General features: G+C 42.2%; 1 protein-coding gene across 1 annotated transcript in view; it reads right to left on the reverse strand.

Moving 5' to 3' along the window:
* Positions 1 to 1,280: 1,280 nt before the first annotated feature.
* The window catches only part of ZNF704 (zinc finger protein 704), a 225,224-nt gene continuing 208,774 nt past the window's right edge, over positions 1,281 to 17,730 (reverse strand). The window contains exons 5-8 of the mRNA XM_006880490.1: positions 13,268 to 13,535; positions 10,083 to 10,187; positions 3,792 to 3,889; positions 1,281 to 1,392 (exon numbers count right to left, since the gene is read on the reverse strand). Of these exons, the coding sequence (XP_006880552.1) occupies positions 1,281 to 1,392; positions 3,792 to 3,889; positions 10,083 to 10,187; positions 13,268 to 13,535 (583 nt within the window). The remainder of the gene's footprint in view (positions 1,393 to 3,791; positions 3,890 to 10,082; positions 10,188 to 13,267; positions 13,536 to 17,730) is intronic.

A 17,730-nucleotide genomic window follows, 5' to 3' on the forward strand; every position in this document is an offset into this window, starting at 1 on the left:
CATGCTAGTCTTGAATGGCCGATAAATGGAACCCCATAGTAGCCCTAACCTTACTAAATAGATTCCTATACCAGCAAGCATTTTCCTTTTGGTGTTTTGTATGTCCCCGTCTGAGCTAATCCTCAATAAACAGCTCCAATATTTCATAAGAAAATAAAGGTTTGGCTCAACCCTCTATCCATATAATGTTTATATTCATCAACCCACCTGCCAGGCATGCTAAAGCATGAAACCTAGTAAAAGTGCACTCAGAATGGAAGTTGGTTTGCTGACCTAATGTGACTTTCTGAACAGCTGGGGGATGTGGACGGAGGCTGTGCTCTGCTACTGAAAGCAAACCAGCTGGGGGCAGTTTGGAGTTCAGGCCCATTTCTAAAATCAGTCAGTGGCAGAGTTGTGGAGAAAGGACCCATTAACCTGGCGCCAGCTGGACCGACACAGCAGTGGCGTCCATCCGAGCTGCAGCACGTCCCTGAAAGAAGCATTGAGGCTTACCCAGAGGTTACAGACGCTGGAGAGAGTGGAGGCAGGCAGACAATCAATCGGTTGCCTCTTAGGGGAGTACTTCTTCCAAATCCAAGGGCAACTCCATGATTTCCAACAGTGACAGCCGGACTTGTGAACTCAGCTGGAGGCTGAAGTCTGCTGGTGAATTCCAACTGATGTCATTCTGGGCCCTGCACGCTAACAGCACTACCATGGTCCATTTGGGGGCCATTCTTGAACAAAACCAGAAACATAAACATAGAAAAGATACCTGGAGTGCTGCATGTTCCCGCAACACATCATGATGTGAACTGCTCCGAGAAGTCAAACCCCAAACAGGAAAATACCTATTCACAAGGAAAGTTGGCATTGTTCTTTGTACAGATGCTACTGAATAACATGTAGCTTACTTATTTTTTCTTGTGTCAAAAAAGGTTGGAAACGGCATTATTCAGAAAGCTTATCAAAATTCGCCTCCTTACTAGGCAAAAAAAGGGCTTTGTGTGTTCAATTGCTACAGAAGTTCATAGTTAAGTCTCTGATACACAGCAAAAAAATGTTGGCTTTTTGCTTTTTTTTTTTTTTTTAAAGGAAATAAGGATACAGCTGCTCTGGCTGGATTCTCAGTCACAGCGTGAGTGTGGTGACTGTTTTTTTGTTTCCTGCTGTAATTCCACCAACGTTCCTGGACCCGGAAGTGCTTTTTCCTGGGCTTCAAGTGCATTTTGTTAGGAGAGGAAAGCACTTTTCAGCGCCTGCAGTGGCTAGAGAGGACAGGGGTGGCTGCCGGCGTCTCAGTCGATGAACCTCTGGCAGGCTTTCTTCCAGCGGCAGGCCGTGCACCACATATCCCGGTTCTCCATGCCGTATACCTTCCGGCACTTTTTGCCCTCTCCTCTGGGCTTTCTGAAAGACAGACCGGGACAGGAATTCAGTGGGCACTCTGCTCAAGGCTCAAAAGTCCCTTGAAAAAGCAGGGGGCGGGGAAAGTCAGGGTATGTAATGGACATTCTCTCTAGGTACAGACTTGAACATGGTGAGGCTGTTTCCAGGGCATAACACTTAAGCTTCTACTTTTCCATCAGTGGACATGCTCACTTGGCCATTTTCATAAACATGAAGCAAACAATTAAGTAAGATTAAATGCTTGTAGAGATCACTAGATGCTTCTTCTTGAGTTTCTCAAATTTCTAGGGTTCTGCAGATTCAACTCACTGAGGTTAAGTTGGAACTGACTCATATCTGATCCTCTACTGGGTTTCTGAGGCTGTAAATCACATGGGAAGAGATTGTGCATCTTTCGGATAGCCACTGGTGAATTCAAACTGCAGGAAAGTGGTGGCCTTTGGATTAGCAGTAAAACCTCCTATAGATCAGGCCACAATGGACGTCTAAAGAAGTTCTCTTTGAACTTCACTAACGCTGTATTTTGTAGTCCATTTAAAATAGAAGTTAGTGCCACGTGGCTTTTACCATGCTCAAGAAATACTATTACCTATTTTGTAAGAAAACTTACTGTAAATCATAACACTTCACAGTAAATGAATTGTTAAGTTTATTCTGCAAGAAAACTTACTGCAGGAATCCTCATTCCTTGATGGTAGGAATGTAAGATGGTACAGCTCCTGTGGAACATAGCTTAGGGGTTCCTTAAGAGTTAAACATAGAGTTAAATATACAGCAGCAATTCTGCTCCTATACACTCAAAAGACTTGGAAGTAGGAACTCAAACACATATGTGTACACCTACGTTAACTGCAGCTGCTATTCATAATAGCCAAGAGATAGAAACAACCCAAGGGTCTATCAGCAGGTAAATGGATAAATAGAATATGTGATAGGTGTATATATGTAAATGTGTATATGGCTATTATTGAGCCATGAAGATAAATGAAGATTCGTTACATGCTATGAGACATATATGAGGGAGCTACGGTGGTGCCTAACCCAGGGAATATGCCTCTTTGGTGGTTTGAATCTACCCGTGACTCTGAGGGAGACAGATGGCAATCTCTTTCCATGCAATTTACAGCCTCAGAAACCCAATGGAACATCAACCAGAGCTGATTTTACCTTGATGACAATGAGAGAGATGAGGTGGACAAACCTGGAAAACACTGTGCTGCATGACTCCAAAGAACAAATGGTGCATGATTTCACTTATATGAAACTTGAGGGATAGACAAGTAAATAGGGCTGTTGGCCCAGTGGGTAAGGAGTTGTACTGCCAACCTAAAGGCAGGTGGTTTGAATTCACCAGTCGTGGTATTCTTCTCCTGTGCGATTTTCAGCCTCTGAAAACCCACTGGCGGGTTATCTATGAGTTAGTTCTGACACCACAGCAATGAGTTTGGGTTTAAAGCTTATTAGTGGCTACCAGCAGATGCAGGGTTGAACAGGTACTGAAAGTCTGTTAACACATTGCCGCAAATGATGGTAAAAAAATGTGTTTCTAAGCATGGTCATCAATTAAAAGTGTGCGGCAACGTGTTAAGGATAAGGAAAATACTGAGCAACAAGTAGTGGTAATGGTTCTACAACACAGTGCAGCTAACTAATGTCACTGAATGATACATGTGAAAATGCTTGAAATAAATGTTTAATTACATCTGTTTTATCACAAAAATATATTACTACTAAAAAAATGGCAACTTGGCGCTTTGTGAAGTCTGAATGTCTTTGGAAAAACAATGTCTTTGGAAAAAGACATCATGTGGAGAAAAGTAAAGGGTCAGCAAAAAGGATCCTCAACCTGATGGACTGACAGTGACTGCAACATTGGGCTTGAGGTTGGAAGGGAGAGTGGGGACGGTGCAGGACAGGCTCTGATCTACTGTTCTTACCCTGTGAATCACAGCTGACTCAATGGCACCGAGTAACAACTGTTGTTGTTGCTATTATGTGCCACTGAGAGTCAACTATGACTACTTCTCATAGCGACCTTATGAACAACAGTTCTGAATCTCGCTCTATCCTTAGCCAACCTCACCGTCTCTACACACCTGCTCCCACTGCCACAGTCACTGCATCAGTCCATCTCCTCCAGGGTCTTCCTCTCCTATGCTGACCCTCTATCCTATTACCCCTTCAAACACACACACACACACACACACACACACACACACACACACACACTCTCTCTCTTAAGGAATCAAGGGGAAACTTAAAAGAAAGGGTATATCAGTGACTCTGGGAACATTTTATGAATTTTATGATTGTATTTTTCATTTCTCTATTCTTTGCCGTTCTTCCTGTTTTCATTAAGTTCCTTGAGATGAAGTGTAGAGTGTCTCAAGTGGTCATACCTTAGGCTGATGGTTCCTCTGGGTGGAGAGGACAGGACCGTGTGAGTGTGCTGTCTTTGTTCTCCTGCACCCAGCAGGTTGTTGTGTGTTGGTGAGACCTGGAAAGTACATGGAAACAAGATTTACAGGCAGTTCCTCTTTAACAGACATTTCCACTACCTGGTCTCATAACACTATCTTGCCAGTCCTTGAGATTATCCATGTTGCAAAAAACTTATTCTTTATAACAAAATGTTGTATTACATAATTATCCTATATTGCCATAAATAGAAGAATATATTCATAAACATTTACACCTATATCTACAAAAGAGTCTCCTAGAAGCCAACATAGAAATAGCTTTATTAGTGAACTGTCATGCGAGCATTCCTAAGATATAAATGGGCAGGAACTAGTACTTTGTATTCTATCTCTGTAAAGGAAGTTCATTGGTGGTATTTTCCCAAACACACATATTCACTCTCTCTCTCTCACAATGCTATTGTAACCCACTGTTGCTGTCAGTATGGATTACCTTGAACATTAGTCTTTTTTTTTTAGTGGAATGAGGGCCAGGAAAAGTAATTATTACCCTGAAGTTTTCCTTTTTTTAAATGAAAGCTTTGGAGCTCAGCAATGCACGTTATGTGGATAGATATGCAGCTCCATCCCAGGGCAGCATCTGCAGCCCAATCCACAATGCACCTGGTTCTGTGCAGGATGAATAACAGCAGCCAAGTGTGTGCTTCGTGTGTCTACAGTCACTGTGGGTGACCCAAAATATGTTAATATGAATTGTACCAAAAATTTAAAAGTGAACACAGAATGCACAGAAACATAAGAAGAATGCCGATATAGTAAAAAATAAAAAAAAATAAAATTAGAGCCATACAGCAGAGATCCCTAAGTAAGGCCCCATAAAGTACCACTTTCACTATCTTTATCAGTGTTCTCCACATTTCAGGGTTTGGTTGTTTTTTTTTAAAGAAATCCACCCTTTACCATTTCTAAGCTGTATAAAGTAAATATAAACTTGAACAGCAATACATATGTAGTTATATTTGTATGTTCCAGTTTAGAGGCTTATGTGTGAAGCAGTTGGATCTTGTTTTAGCTGAAAGTGTGGCTTAAACTATTTGGTTGTCTTTTTAATTTCATTCACAATTGTGTGTGAGCTGATTGGTCACCTAGATTTACTGGATTTAGCTAACAATCAGCTGTGGGTGGGAAGCTTCTTATTAAAGTCAATCAGGACCTGGTGGGTGGGACTTTGTATTTTAAAGCTGGTTGGGCCCTTGGGCCTTGTGTTAATTGTGTTTGGGAAGAACATTCTTCTCAGTGGTACTGCACTGGTCTGTCAGTTTGCTGTACTGAGATAACTTGGAGTTTCTATGATGTTGAATGCTGTGCAACTGGTGTGCCAAATGTCATAATGGTTACCCATGGTGGACAGTGTTTGGTGGAGCTCCCAGATTAAGACAGCCGTGGAAGCAGGATTGGCATCCACTTCCTAAACAACACTGGAAACTCTATGAACATTAGAGAAGCAATGATAGTTATAGAACAGGTTTTGGATCTTTTGTTTATGAGTTGTACTTGACTTGACAGCACCTAACAACAACAAAACAACATATTTATATCTTGGTATATACTGTTGAGTCAGAAATGACCCATAGGTGTCCCTCCAGCAGGTTTTGACAGGCAGTAAATTGCAAAGGTGGAGTCTGTCCATCTTCTTCTGCAGAGCAGCTGGGGATTTGCATCTCTGTGTTTTCGGGTTAGCAGCGCAACTCCTTACCACTAGGCTACCAGAGCTCCCTAAAGATATGTATAGAAAATTCTCACATGACGGTATTAGAGCTGCATGCTCATAGTTTGTCTGATTGGGTACAGTCACAAAAGAGTTCCAAAGAGAACTCTGAAGCATAACTGCAATCATGGCTAAGCCCTCCTAGGGGCTGAGTACACTGTGTTAAATGAGCTGATTATCAATATTATTGTATTGTAGTAAGGAAGCTGTGGTGGCATAGTCCGTAGAGCAGTGCATTGCTAACACAAAGGGGACATCTCACTGACAGTTAGAAGGCATTAGCTGAGGACTGCAGTTCTGAGGAAGAAGTTGGACACTCTTGTGCAATTTACAGCCTTGAGAACCTGCTAGAGGATCGGCTATGAGTAGGCTATGACAGAATGGCATTGAGCAAGTGAGAGTATGAGAGAGACAGATGGACACACACACACACAGACAACAGAGAGATGGAGAGAAACAGAGAGAATGAGACAGACAGAGAGAGATGCACACAGAGAGATAGAGATACACACAGAGAGATGGAGAGAGAGACGAAGACACAGAGAGAAACAGAGAGAGAGACAGTGAGAGGGAGAGAGAGATGGAAAGAGATAGAGAGACAGAGAGAGAAAGAGGGAGTGCAAATTATAATAAGGAGGCATGTTAAAAGTGACAGTGTTTCATAATGGTAGCCCTGTGCCAGGCACAGTGCTTAATGGCACCAGATCATTTAATCTGAGTACCACAAGGCACTCTACGAGGTAGTATTATCAGAAAGGGCACATGACTAGCTTGAGGCCACGGGTCATAAATGCCAGCACTCACACTTGCATCAGACTCACACCAGAGCAGAAATACAAATGTCCCTTTCTATCTATCATTACATTAGAGAAATTTCTCTACAATTTGTATCATTCTTAAATAAAAATGGAAACACAAACAATAAGCCCTCTCTTGATTTTAGCCTCATAAATATTTTGAACTGCCCTTCAAGATGTTAAAACAAACCTAAATTGTCCAAAAGATAACAGAAACATGAAAGGTTGCACAGGACACTCAGGGGACCATAAGCTGTGTCAGTGGGTAAGGAATAACTTATACAAGGATGGTGAGTATGGTCACACAATTGAGGAATATAATCAGTGTCCCCAAGTTGTACATGGAGGAACTGCTGCATTCACATATGCTTTTCTAGGTTTATTTTCAACAATAGCAACAAAGTAAAATAAATTATTAATTTAAAAAAACCCCACAAACCCAAACCATCTAAGCTGTTATAACATGTAAGCACCTATTTCAAGGTGAGGGATTCTCCTGACAGCCTGAAGCCTCTGGAATAATACCTTGACTAGCTCCTACTTTCTTGCTTGGGGACCAAGAGCTCTTAGCTGCTGGTCATGAAAAGACAGAGAAAGGAATGGAGATAATTGGAAGAAAAAGCAGGTCATTGGGGGGGGGGAACCCTCAAAACCCAAAACACAGTTCTCTGAAAGCTCTAATTAGCAAGCCTCCCTGCTCTATTCTCCACAGCCTTAGGCTAGAAAAGTCTGGAGCTTGGAGTTACATTTGTAAATATGCAGATATGTCTCTTCAGTTATACACCTTTGGGTAGAGGTTTTACCCAGGGAACTTATTAAGAGTCCAGAGTTCAGGAAATCTAGCATAGGAAAATGCATAAATAAAATCTGACAGTCCTTTGGCTTTCTCACAAGATGATTTGCACTCTCTAGGAAGTGTACAAAAATACCTCTTCTTCAATGCCACGTCTCAAAGATGCGGTGGGGAGAGAAGGAAGCCTAACTGACTGATCTCAAAGCATGCATGCCCTTCGGAATAACAAAGAGTAGCGAGCTTTCAGTTGTTGGTTTGGTTTTTTTAAAAAGAAGCATTTTATCAAGTTGAAACTTTTTTAAAAAAAAGTTTGGATACAGTTGGAGCCATCACTGATATAATTTTGTCCCAGGCTCTCCCCAGCACCCCAAGCTTCTGTCTGAAAGCCCCCTTACTAGTTTAGAATCTAGGAACTCTTCAGTTGGGCTACAGCAAATGGTTAACGTGCTTGGCTGCTAACAATAACAACAACAAGAGTGTAAGTCCACCTAGCGATGTCTCAGGGAGCTCTGATGGCCTGGTGGTAAGGATTTGTGCTGCCAAGGCGTTTGAAACTACCAGCTCCTCTGAGGGAGAAAAGATGGGCAGTCTCCTCCCATGCCATTTATAGTCTCTGAAAACCTGCTGGAGACTCAGCTATGAATCAGTTCTGATTCCCCAGCAATGACTGACTGACTGAGGCATCTCAGAAGAAAGGCCTGGCAATCTGTCATAGAAAACCCCAAGGAGCACAGTTCAAATGGAGTTTTCGTTTCACCCCTACCCCCAGGATCTTACCATGTAAGAGATCCAGAAACATTAGATGACATCACTCGCTCATTGCTGTTGAGTCAGAACTGATGCACAGCTGACGCTCCAGCTGGGTTTTGGAGGCTGGACATTGCCCATCCTTCTCCCGCCTTTGAGTCACTACCACAACTTGCTAAAGACTATGCCACTAGAGTTCCCTATATAGGACAGCCAAGTAGTAAAAAAAAATTCAGAGCGATTCTTCGAAACATTAGAAAGTAATGATTTTAATTGAAAAGTAAAGGGAGGAAAAAAAAAATCTTGTTATAAAGGTGATCTGAAAAGATGTCTGAACTGGGCTGATCCATCTACACACCGTACGTGCTACACCATTCACTCACTGCAGCTGAGTCAGAATCAACTGCGAGCTGACCCTCTGTGTTTTTAGGAGCTCTAAATCACACGGGAGGAGACAGACCATCTTTCTTCCACAGGGCGAGCAGCTTGTGGAGCCAGATCACCTACCTCAGGGTTGGTAGGGCAGCTCCTGACCACTAGGCCACCAGAGCTCACCAAATGAGCATTCATGGCTTATGCTCTTGAAAATCCTACCCAAGTCAAAGACAGGAATGAACAGATTCAGTGTAGCAGGTCTCTGCAATCCTGAATCTCAGTTGTTATTCTAGGTTAACACAGAAGATTGTCTTAGACATGTGACTGAGAGCCACTCTGAATCTCTGCACAACTACTAAAAAAAAAAACTATCCCCAAACCAAAAACCCAACAAAATGTCAGCCAATGGACAGACTGCTGGCCTCTGACACGTGCAACAGTAATGCCACATTCTTGCTATTAGCAAACCTAATATCTATGCACCCCGTCTATTCTTGTCTAATATTTACTAACAAGCCTGCTCAGAACATTCCAGCTTTTCCAGAGCTACTATTACTTATCTCTACTTGACCAAACAGGCCACTTGCATAATTAACTCCAGAGCTACAGGCTTGTTTAAAAAAAATCGAATTCCAGGAATATTTTCTGGAAGCCACTATGTCCCAAATTGCTGCCAGCGGGCACTTTTTATTGTTGGCTATTCCTCAGTGGAATTTAATAAATATTCATTGACAGTGCACAGCAGAATTGATTCAGCCACTTTCATTTTCATCAGCTCTCTAGGAGGCCTTAGTCTTTGCTGGAAACCTTTGGGAGTTGCCAGCGCTGACAATAAGCAGCTTTTGTTAGCAGTGGAGAGCAGGAAATAAGGTTGTGTGTGTTATCCTAAGCCACTTTCTGAACCTTACCAGTCCTCACACCCCACACCCCACCAGAGCATTGCCGGTGTGGGGACTTATGGGTGTGTCTGTGATAAGCTATAAAAGACCCACTACATTTTTAAACGAATCACTGGGAATGAAGGAAATTCATGGCAATTTATTAGACAGCAAACATTTTATATGGTAATTCATATTCTTCTTATAGACTACTTAAATTTGCTTGTGCATTTTAGTACTACTTATTTTCAAATTATTCATCAACATGGATTATTCATGCTTTGGGGGAAAATGGTTCAATTTATTTTTTTTTAATCTTAAAAGTGACATATCCACAAAACACTAATTTTAAAGCTAGGCATTTAACACATTGTTGTATTGTTAATTGCCTTTTAGTTGAGCACTACTCATAGCGATCCTATGAACAAAAGGTCTAAAGCCCCTCAACAACTATTGATATTTATCAAACTTCATAGAGTTTCCAGAAGCATGTTATTTAGGAGGTGGATGCCACTCCTGTCTCTAAATGCATTTAACATAGTTATTTATAATGATAACACCATCTTTTTGTACAAGGTCTGAGTTCAGCTTAGAAAATATTATGGTAATATATAAATAGACCACAAACATATATTTTTTTTTTTTTAAAAAAACAAAACCAACCTAGGTAGTTTTTTAAAAAGTTGTTTCTTGGCAGTGGAAACTGGATTCTAATTTTCTAAAATATCAGTCAAAACAACTTTTATGGAGAGTTGGGGCTGGAACTTGCTTTGAGTTTACAGATATCACTAAAGAAACGGATTACTTCTGGCATCCCAGCTTGGGCCCTTTCCTTGCTTATTTCTACAACTTGTACTCTAAATTTCTGCTTGGCTCTGACCAGGTTTCTGGCTGTTTCAAACATTTACTCACTGGGATGCCGGTGAAGGTGACCGGAGGGGACTGCCAGGAGATGCTGAAGCTGCTCCCATTGGGAGTGAACTTGGCCGACCCCGGGATGGTCACCGGGGGCGTGGCCTGTTAATAGAAAACATTGAAAGATGTTAAGAGAGAACAGTTTTCATCAGAATTTCAAGTTGCCACCACCAAAGCCACTGTCATTAGCTGTGGTGGCATTTATCCTGCTTTGTGGTGACCCCATGTTTGTCAGAGAACTGCTTGGCACAGGCTTCCCTGTGGCTGATTTTGTCAGGGGACTGTTTAGGTGTAGGGACTGGAACTTACCACCTTTCATTTAGCAACCAAGAGCACTGATCTTAGAACCACCTGGGGACTCCCATTTTCCAATTACCAAAGTCACATCATTGCTGTGGAGTTAGAAGTGACTCATAGCTGATTCTCCAGCAGGTCTTCAGAGGCCTTAAACTACATGGGAGGACACTGCCCATCCTGTTCCCATGAAGCCGCAGGTGCACCCTAATCATCAGGCGTACTACCTTGAGTTTAGCAGTGCCACTCCCTACAGACCACACCATCAGAGCTTCCTACGTTACCCAAGTTGGGTCTCAGAAACAGCCTTTGCTGTATTTAAAAGCTGAGCTTAATTCCCCAGCTACCCATTGCTGTGAGTCACTTCCATATTACTGCTCTCCACGTAGCTGTCAATGGCTGCAATCTTATGGAAGTTGATCCGTTTTTAATTCCATAGTGCCTCTGGAGAGATCTGAACCTGCACCCTTCCAGTTAAAAGCGGAGTACACACCACTTGCACTACCTAGGGCCCTAATTGCTTAACGTTTTTGTTATGTTCCCGAGTCAGAGCTGACCCTCCAGTGGGCTTTCAGAAGCTAGAAACTGTATGGGAGGAGACTGCCCATCTTTTTCCCATGGAGCAGTTAGTTGGTAGATTCGAACTGCATGCCTTTGGGTCAGCAGTACAGCCCCTTACCAGAGCTCCCTAGCAGTACGGGTTAAAGAGAGTAAAAAATTATCTAGAAATCAACTTTTTATGTGCTGAAGCAGTCTATGTAAGTTACAGAAGGAGATTATCTTTCACTGTTGATTCTGAAGATAATTTTTATTATAGTATGTGCATATACCTATTTTAGGACACCTGTGAGATGTTATTTCTTACTCAGAAATTGGGAAAGAAATACTTTAAATATAGTGGTTGCGGGTGGTGAATTAAAGTTGGTTGGACAATACATACAAAAACTCTACCATTATGTATATTGTTGTTTGCTGTCGATTCAGAACTGGCTCACTGCTGACCCTCTAGCAGGAGTCAGAGGCAGTAAATCACACAGGAAGAGACTGCTCATTCTTCTCCCTTGGAACAGTTGGTGGATTCGAACCACATACCTTTGGGATTGCAGTGCAGCTTCTTACCACTTAGTCACCAAAGTTCCTTGCTCTGCGTATTAGCAATTCCATTACTAGGCAGTCATTCAAGACTACATGTTCATTACCATTGAATCAATACTGACTCACAGCTGAACCTCCAGCAAGTTTCTGAGGCTATGATTGCCTGTCCATCTGTGTCCCTTGGAGACTTTGTGTTAGCAGTGCAACCTCCTACAGACTATGCCACCAGGACGCCCTCAGTCAAGGGCAGGAATAATATTTATTGCATCCACAAATTTTATTCCATTTTTCCTAGGTTTAAGTTAGCTAAATTCATTACTGACTTTTTCCTTCTACAGAAATTTAGTTTTTCTAATTACAAATATATTTACTCCTGAGAGTGGTCTGTAATTAGCATCATTGTAAAGTACTCTGATAATTCATAACAAAAGCCATAAAATGCTCATATTGTATCTTCTGACTCTCCTGAAAACTGAAGAAAAAAAAACCAGCTAGAGGGATAGAAAAACAGACTAGGTACAGCATAATAAAAGAATGCCCAAGATAATGACAATGTTTCAGTTTAATAGTGTTCAATGCATTCAGTTATATGGGAAGTTTTTATAAAATAAGGAAAGAGGAACATAATTATAATTATGTAAAAGAGACTTCAAAAGGTTGCATAAGGTGACTATGAGTGATGGATAAGCTGTTTTCTTGAAATTAGAATGTGCTGAGAGTTTATTAAAACAAATTAACATTTGAAGAATTAACAAATGCTAGGGAAAAGGAGCTTTAACTGTACACTCTGTATTTCAGGATTCCTCACTAGTGTCTGTCAGGAGTTCCTGGGTCTGAGAGCATCTAGCTCATCTGGGATCTGCTATAAGCCAGAGGTGGGACCAATCACTGAATTTCTACTGACCTAGAAGGGCTGAGCGGGACGTGGGACTTTACATTTCTAACATAAGTTTGAAAAAGGGTTAGTGATGTAATCTGCTATGTTACACTGCAAACCAAAATGCCCTGTGTCTCCAGTGGTTTGACCCCACCACCTGCTCCATGGGAGAAAGATAAGAAGTGTCCTCCTATTAAGAAACTCAGTGGAGGGTGCTGTGTGTTGGATGTGGCTTGATGGCAATGAGTTGAGTTACTGTATGTTTGGCTGATATAATCAGAAGGTGTGCAATTCAAATGGACTAGCCATTCTGTAGGAGAGAAGAGCTGCTTCTGTAAAGAGGAATGACTGTCTAGGAAACCCTTCACGGCAGTTCTGCTCTGTCAGAAGGGTCATTTAAGCATTAGAGTTGATGCTTAACGATCAGGACAGCTTATAACAGAAACAACAACAATGTATTCTCAGGTTGTTACCTGATAAATGAGGACATACTTGGAAATTTACCACTCTAATCAGGGAACTTTAATTACCCATTTAGAATGCAGGCTATGAAGCCCCCAATTTGGAGTTCAGGGTGATTCTTTTGTTGTGTGAACACGGATATTGTAAAAAGAATGCCAGGCATAATTCTGAGGGCTTTCCAATATAGAATTTTAACTGTCCAGCAACCTTTAAGGGATGAGACTTTTAGTTCGCACTAAAGAGTGGGACTCTGGGATCAGACCTTGGAGTTAGCACTGGGGAGTCTGTGAAAACTCACTGGGTCCTATCTGAGCAAGATGCTGGGTTAAGTGGGGAGAAAGGAAACAGATTCAGCTGCTGGTTGGCTGTCGTGGCTGAGTTAACCTCCACGGACACAGGTGAGAAGTTACTGCTTTTAGTCAAGGTCATAAGTCCCCAGTCCCCTGCCAGTTACCTGGTAAGCATGGTCGGTGTGCACGAGGTAGAGGGTGGTGGGAGCAGAGCGGCTCAGGGGCGTCATCAGTTTAGTCTCCGTTTTGGCACAAGGAGTTTCCGCTCGGCTTGAATCCGGGATGGGGAAGATAGGAGGCGAAGCCAAGGACTGCGAGGGGGACGCTGGGGCTGGGCTGCCCAGTCCATCTGCCACCGAGTCAGTGTTGAGCTTGATCTCTGTGTAGTAGAAGTCCTCTTCCCCATCACTGTAGTCAGAGTCCCCGACGCGCCTGAATGTAGAAAAGAGAGCAAAGTGACTGTAGCAGGGCTGCCCGGCTGCCTGCCTCACATGCTTCTTTGCTGGGGCTGCCTGTCCTCTCTCCTGTCTGCTGGCCAACCCTTCCTTACAGTGCAACAGTCAACTGTCAACCTCAGGGACACCTTCCTTCCTGTCTTAAAGCAGTTCACACATTCAGTCATTCAACAGAGAACCTATTCTGCTATGATGGAATTTATAGAGAGGAAGGTTGACAAGAAGCCCTTTTATTTACTCAGAGTTTACAATTCATACTGGCTTTTCATTCATATATATATAAAACAGACAAACTTCAGGTAGTGAAAAGTCTCCTATAAACATATATAAAATAAAGCAGTGTGAGAGAGCATCCATGAGCAGAGCTAGTCATGGGAGCTGTGTGTTGATGAGGCAGAGGAAGCTCACGGAGAACCGAGGCCTGAAGGTGAAAGAGAAGAGTGCCAGGCAGCATCCTGTGTGAAGAAGGCTGCCTGCCTGGAGGAGCAGTCCAAAGGGGGAAGACCTGATGCATAATACACAGGGCAGAAAGACCAGTGGCTGAAGCTCAGGGCATGAGGGAGAGGTAGGGGACAAGAGGTGGGAGCAGAGGCAATGTTGAACTTTACTCTGTATGACCCAGCTATTCCACTTCTAGGAATATACCCCAGGGACCTTAGAACTGAGACCCAAATGGAGACTTGTCCACCAAGGTTCATAGCAGCACTATTCACCACTGCAAGAACATGGAAACAGCCCAAGTGTCTAACCACAACCGAATGAATTGGGAAATTATGGTACATTCACACAATGGAATACTATGCAGCACTCAGGAGCAATAATTTAGAAAAAAATACCATGTAACTTGGGAGAGGCTGGAGAGCATTATGCAGAGTGAACTAACACAGTCTTATAAGGACAAATACTGTAGAATACCATTGTTGTAAAAATAGAAGGACAACTAGTAAAACGTGTATGGGAACTCAAGGTAGGGACGGCTGAGTATGGGTGAGGGCAAAACCACAGTTTGGTGGGTGGAGAGAGATAATGGAAGGAAATGGGAAGGAGCTGGGTGAAAAGACAAGGATCAGGTGAAGAGATGGGCCAGGTTTAATGGTGATTAATTTTATAAAACATAATCCATGAGAATAATTGTATGAAACACAATGTGAATGAAGAATAGTGTAAAACAAAATGTGTACGGATTTTGTAAGCAAACATATGTAAATAAAAAGAAGCAGAGGCAAGATTGTGTAGGGGTTTGTAGCCATGAAAATGACTGCATTTTATTCTGAATTTGATCCAGTTTAATTTTATAAGGATCATTCTGGCTATTGACTAGTTACGACGTAATTCCCCTTAGGTCCTCTGTATTGCTTCTGACGAAGATCCTTCTCTTTATTTACATATCATGTTTTTCTAACTTTTTCTTGTAAATTAGGAGAATCACTTTTCCGCTCAACAGTTTATCCACAATTTGTTTCATGTCATTGACTGAAATCCCCACAGTATCACAGCACTCATCCCCAAGTCTTCCTGCTGTTTCCTGCTTCCATTCCTCCTCCTTTCCTAACCTTTTCTGCCTTCTGGACATTCCTTGGACAAATGCTGCCCATTTGCTCTTGAATGGCTGCTTGTTCTCTGGATGGTGTACCTCTCCACTGCTTTTGTTCACCTTAGGGACCTGACTATTGTTTGTTTGAATTAGAGTCACGCAGATAAACCTGCCAAAGTTCTCTAATTCTTTATTATTTTTAAATTGGAATCTTTTATTCACTATGACAGTAATTTCCAATGATTTCATCTTTTTCCTCTTTCTATGCCTTATACATATGAGGGAATGTGGTACTCAGGGTAGCTGATACTTACTAAATGTTGAATGAACAGGCAAATGAAGATGAGCTCCAGGGGTTAAGTCAATAGTATCTGAAGTCAGGCTTCCTGGGTTCAATTTTTGACTCATTCACTTTCTAGCTGTGAATGTGATTTTAGCAATTTATACATATTTCCTGTGCCTCATTTTTTCATTTCTACAATGAGTAGAATTACATTTAGTTGCTTATCATAGTAAAGATTAAGTGAGTAATTTCACAAAGGACCACTTTGAAGGACACCTGATACACAGTAAGCACCGTATTGCCTGTTGTGTACCATCGAGTCAGAACAGACCCATAGCTGACCCTCTCTGGTGGGTTTTCAGAGGCAGTTAATTGCATGGAAGGAATTAGAGTTAAAACTATCCTTTTCCTGCAGAGCAGATAAAGGCCTCGAACACATGCCTTGGGATTGTAGCCCAGCTTCTTGCCACTAGGCCAACCAGAGCTCATTGTATTGCTTATTAAATAAAAACAAAGTCCACATTGTGGTTAGGTGCTGTCAAGTTGACTCCAACTCATAGCTCTCTAATGTAACAAAAGGAAACCCTGGTGGATCATGCACCATCATCACAACTCCTGCTGGTTAAGCGCACTGCTGCAGTCATGGTGCCACTGTGTCTCACTGAGGATTTTCCTCTCTTTTGCTGATCCTCTACTTTTCCAAGCATGATGCCCTTTTCCAGGAACCGATTCTTCCTGATAATGCATATATATATGAGACAAAGCCTTACTATCTTGCTTCAAAAGATTACTCTGGTTGGACTTCTCCCAAGACTGACTTACTTGTTCTTTTTACAGTCCATGATATATTCAACACTTTCCCCACAATGTGACAGTTCAAAGACATCGATTCTTCGGTTTTCCTTATTTGTTGTCCAACATGAATATGAAGCAGTTGAAAATATCAGGGCTTGGCTCTGGTGCACCTTATTCTTTAAAGTGGCATCCATGCTTGCTAGCACTTTAGAGAGGCCATTTGCAGCAGATTTACCCAAAGCAATATACTGTTTAGTTTCTTAACTGCGTCTTCTATGGGTATTGATTGTAGAACTAGGTAAAAGTCAATAATCTCTACATTATCTCTCATTCATTCACTGACATTAAATTGATTTCAATTCTCTGCTGCCCTCTGCTGGGATCTGAAGCTATAAATGTTAATGAGAGGAGAATGCTCATCTTTCTACCATGGAGCAGCTGGGTGGATTTGAACCACTGGAGATGCCTGATCTTTAGGCTAGCAGCACAGCTTGATATAAATGACAGCACCAGAGCCCCACCCAAATATACATTCTTAAAGGAACGAAATTCTTTAAGATTTTACTATTGCCAGTAAATCTGCTTCTTTTTGCAACTGTACGGACAACAGATCTGAACCTTGTCCCGTCATGCACCCTCCTCACATCTCTAATGTATTTGAGCCCACTGTTACAGTCACTGTGTCAATCTACCTCCTCCCTGAAGGTCTTTCTCTTTTCACTGATCTTCCACTTTCACAAACATAATATGCTCAAGGTATGTGAGATGAAGTTTCATTGACCTCGCCTCTAAGCAGCACCCTGGTTTCTTGTGTAACTTTCTCAAGACACACTTGTCTATTCTTTTCGCAGTCCACGGGATAGCCGCTTTCAAAGTTGTTCTGCTAGAGACATGGGATACTGCACTTTGCAATCTGGATGGTGGAAACCAAAATATCCACAGAAGTTTTTGAGTGACATAAAGGGACTCAGAATATGAGTGGGGCACGTTAATTTCTCAAGGGGTCATGCAATGTAGTAAACTGCCTGTAGGGCAGGGCTGCGCAGGAGCCCCTGCCCATCACCCTTCCATGTGGCACCCCTTGAATTTCACAGACACATCCAGCAGCCACAGACCACTGACTCAGAAAAGAAAATTTACTTTTCTTTTATGATCCCTACCAAACAACCCCTCTTCACTAGGCTCCTTCTGTTTGGTCAAGCCAGAGACTCCAAACCTAACTCTGTTTCCCCTGACTCTCAGGAGGAGGCATCTGGGGAGATAGATGCCTGTGTCCTAACCAGTCTGGTTGCTTGACTTTGTGACCTGCATACCATTAAAGACCCCAGAGAGTGGGATGAAGAATGCACTATGTTCTATTCTTGTCCTCACTTCCTTTTCAGTAAAAGGAGGTCTAAGCTGCAATGGCGGCCAAGTGCTACTAATAGTTACACAGCCCTGGGGGAAAATGTTGTGTCCTAGTTGTGGCTAAGTCAGGCTTGGCCCCTGGTGGACAAAGAGACACAAACAGTGTACTTCTTACAGTGGCAGAGTTTGTACTCCAGCTGAATCAGAAGCAAG

This window comes from Elephantulus edwardii, unplaced genomic scaffold, assembly GCF_000299155.1.
Source record: "Elephantulus edwardii isolate Elephantulus edwardi_28Jun2011 unplaced genomic scaffold, EleEdw1.0 scaffold00008, whole genome shotgun sequence".
Taxonomy (NCBI): domain Eukaryota; kingdom Metazoa; phylum Chordata; class Mammalia; order Macroscelidea; family Macroscelididae; genus Elephantulus; species Elephantulus edwardii.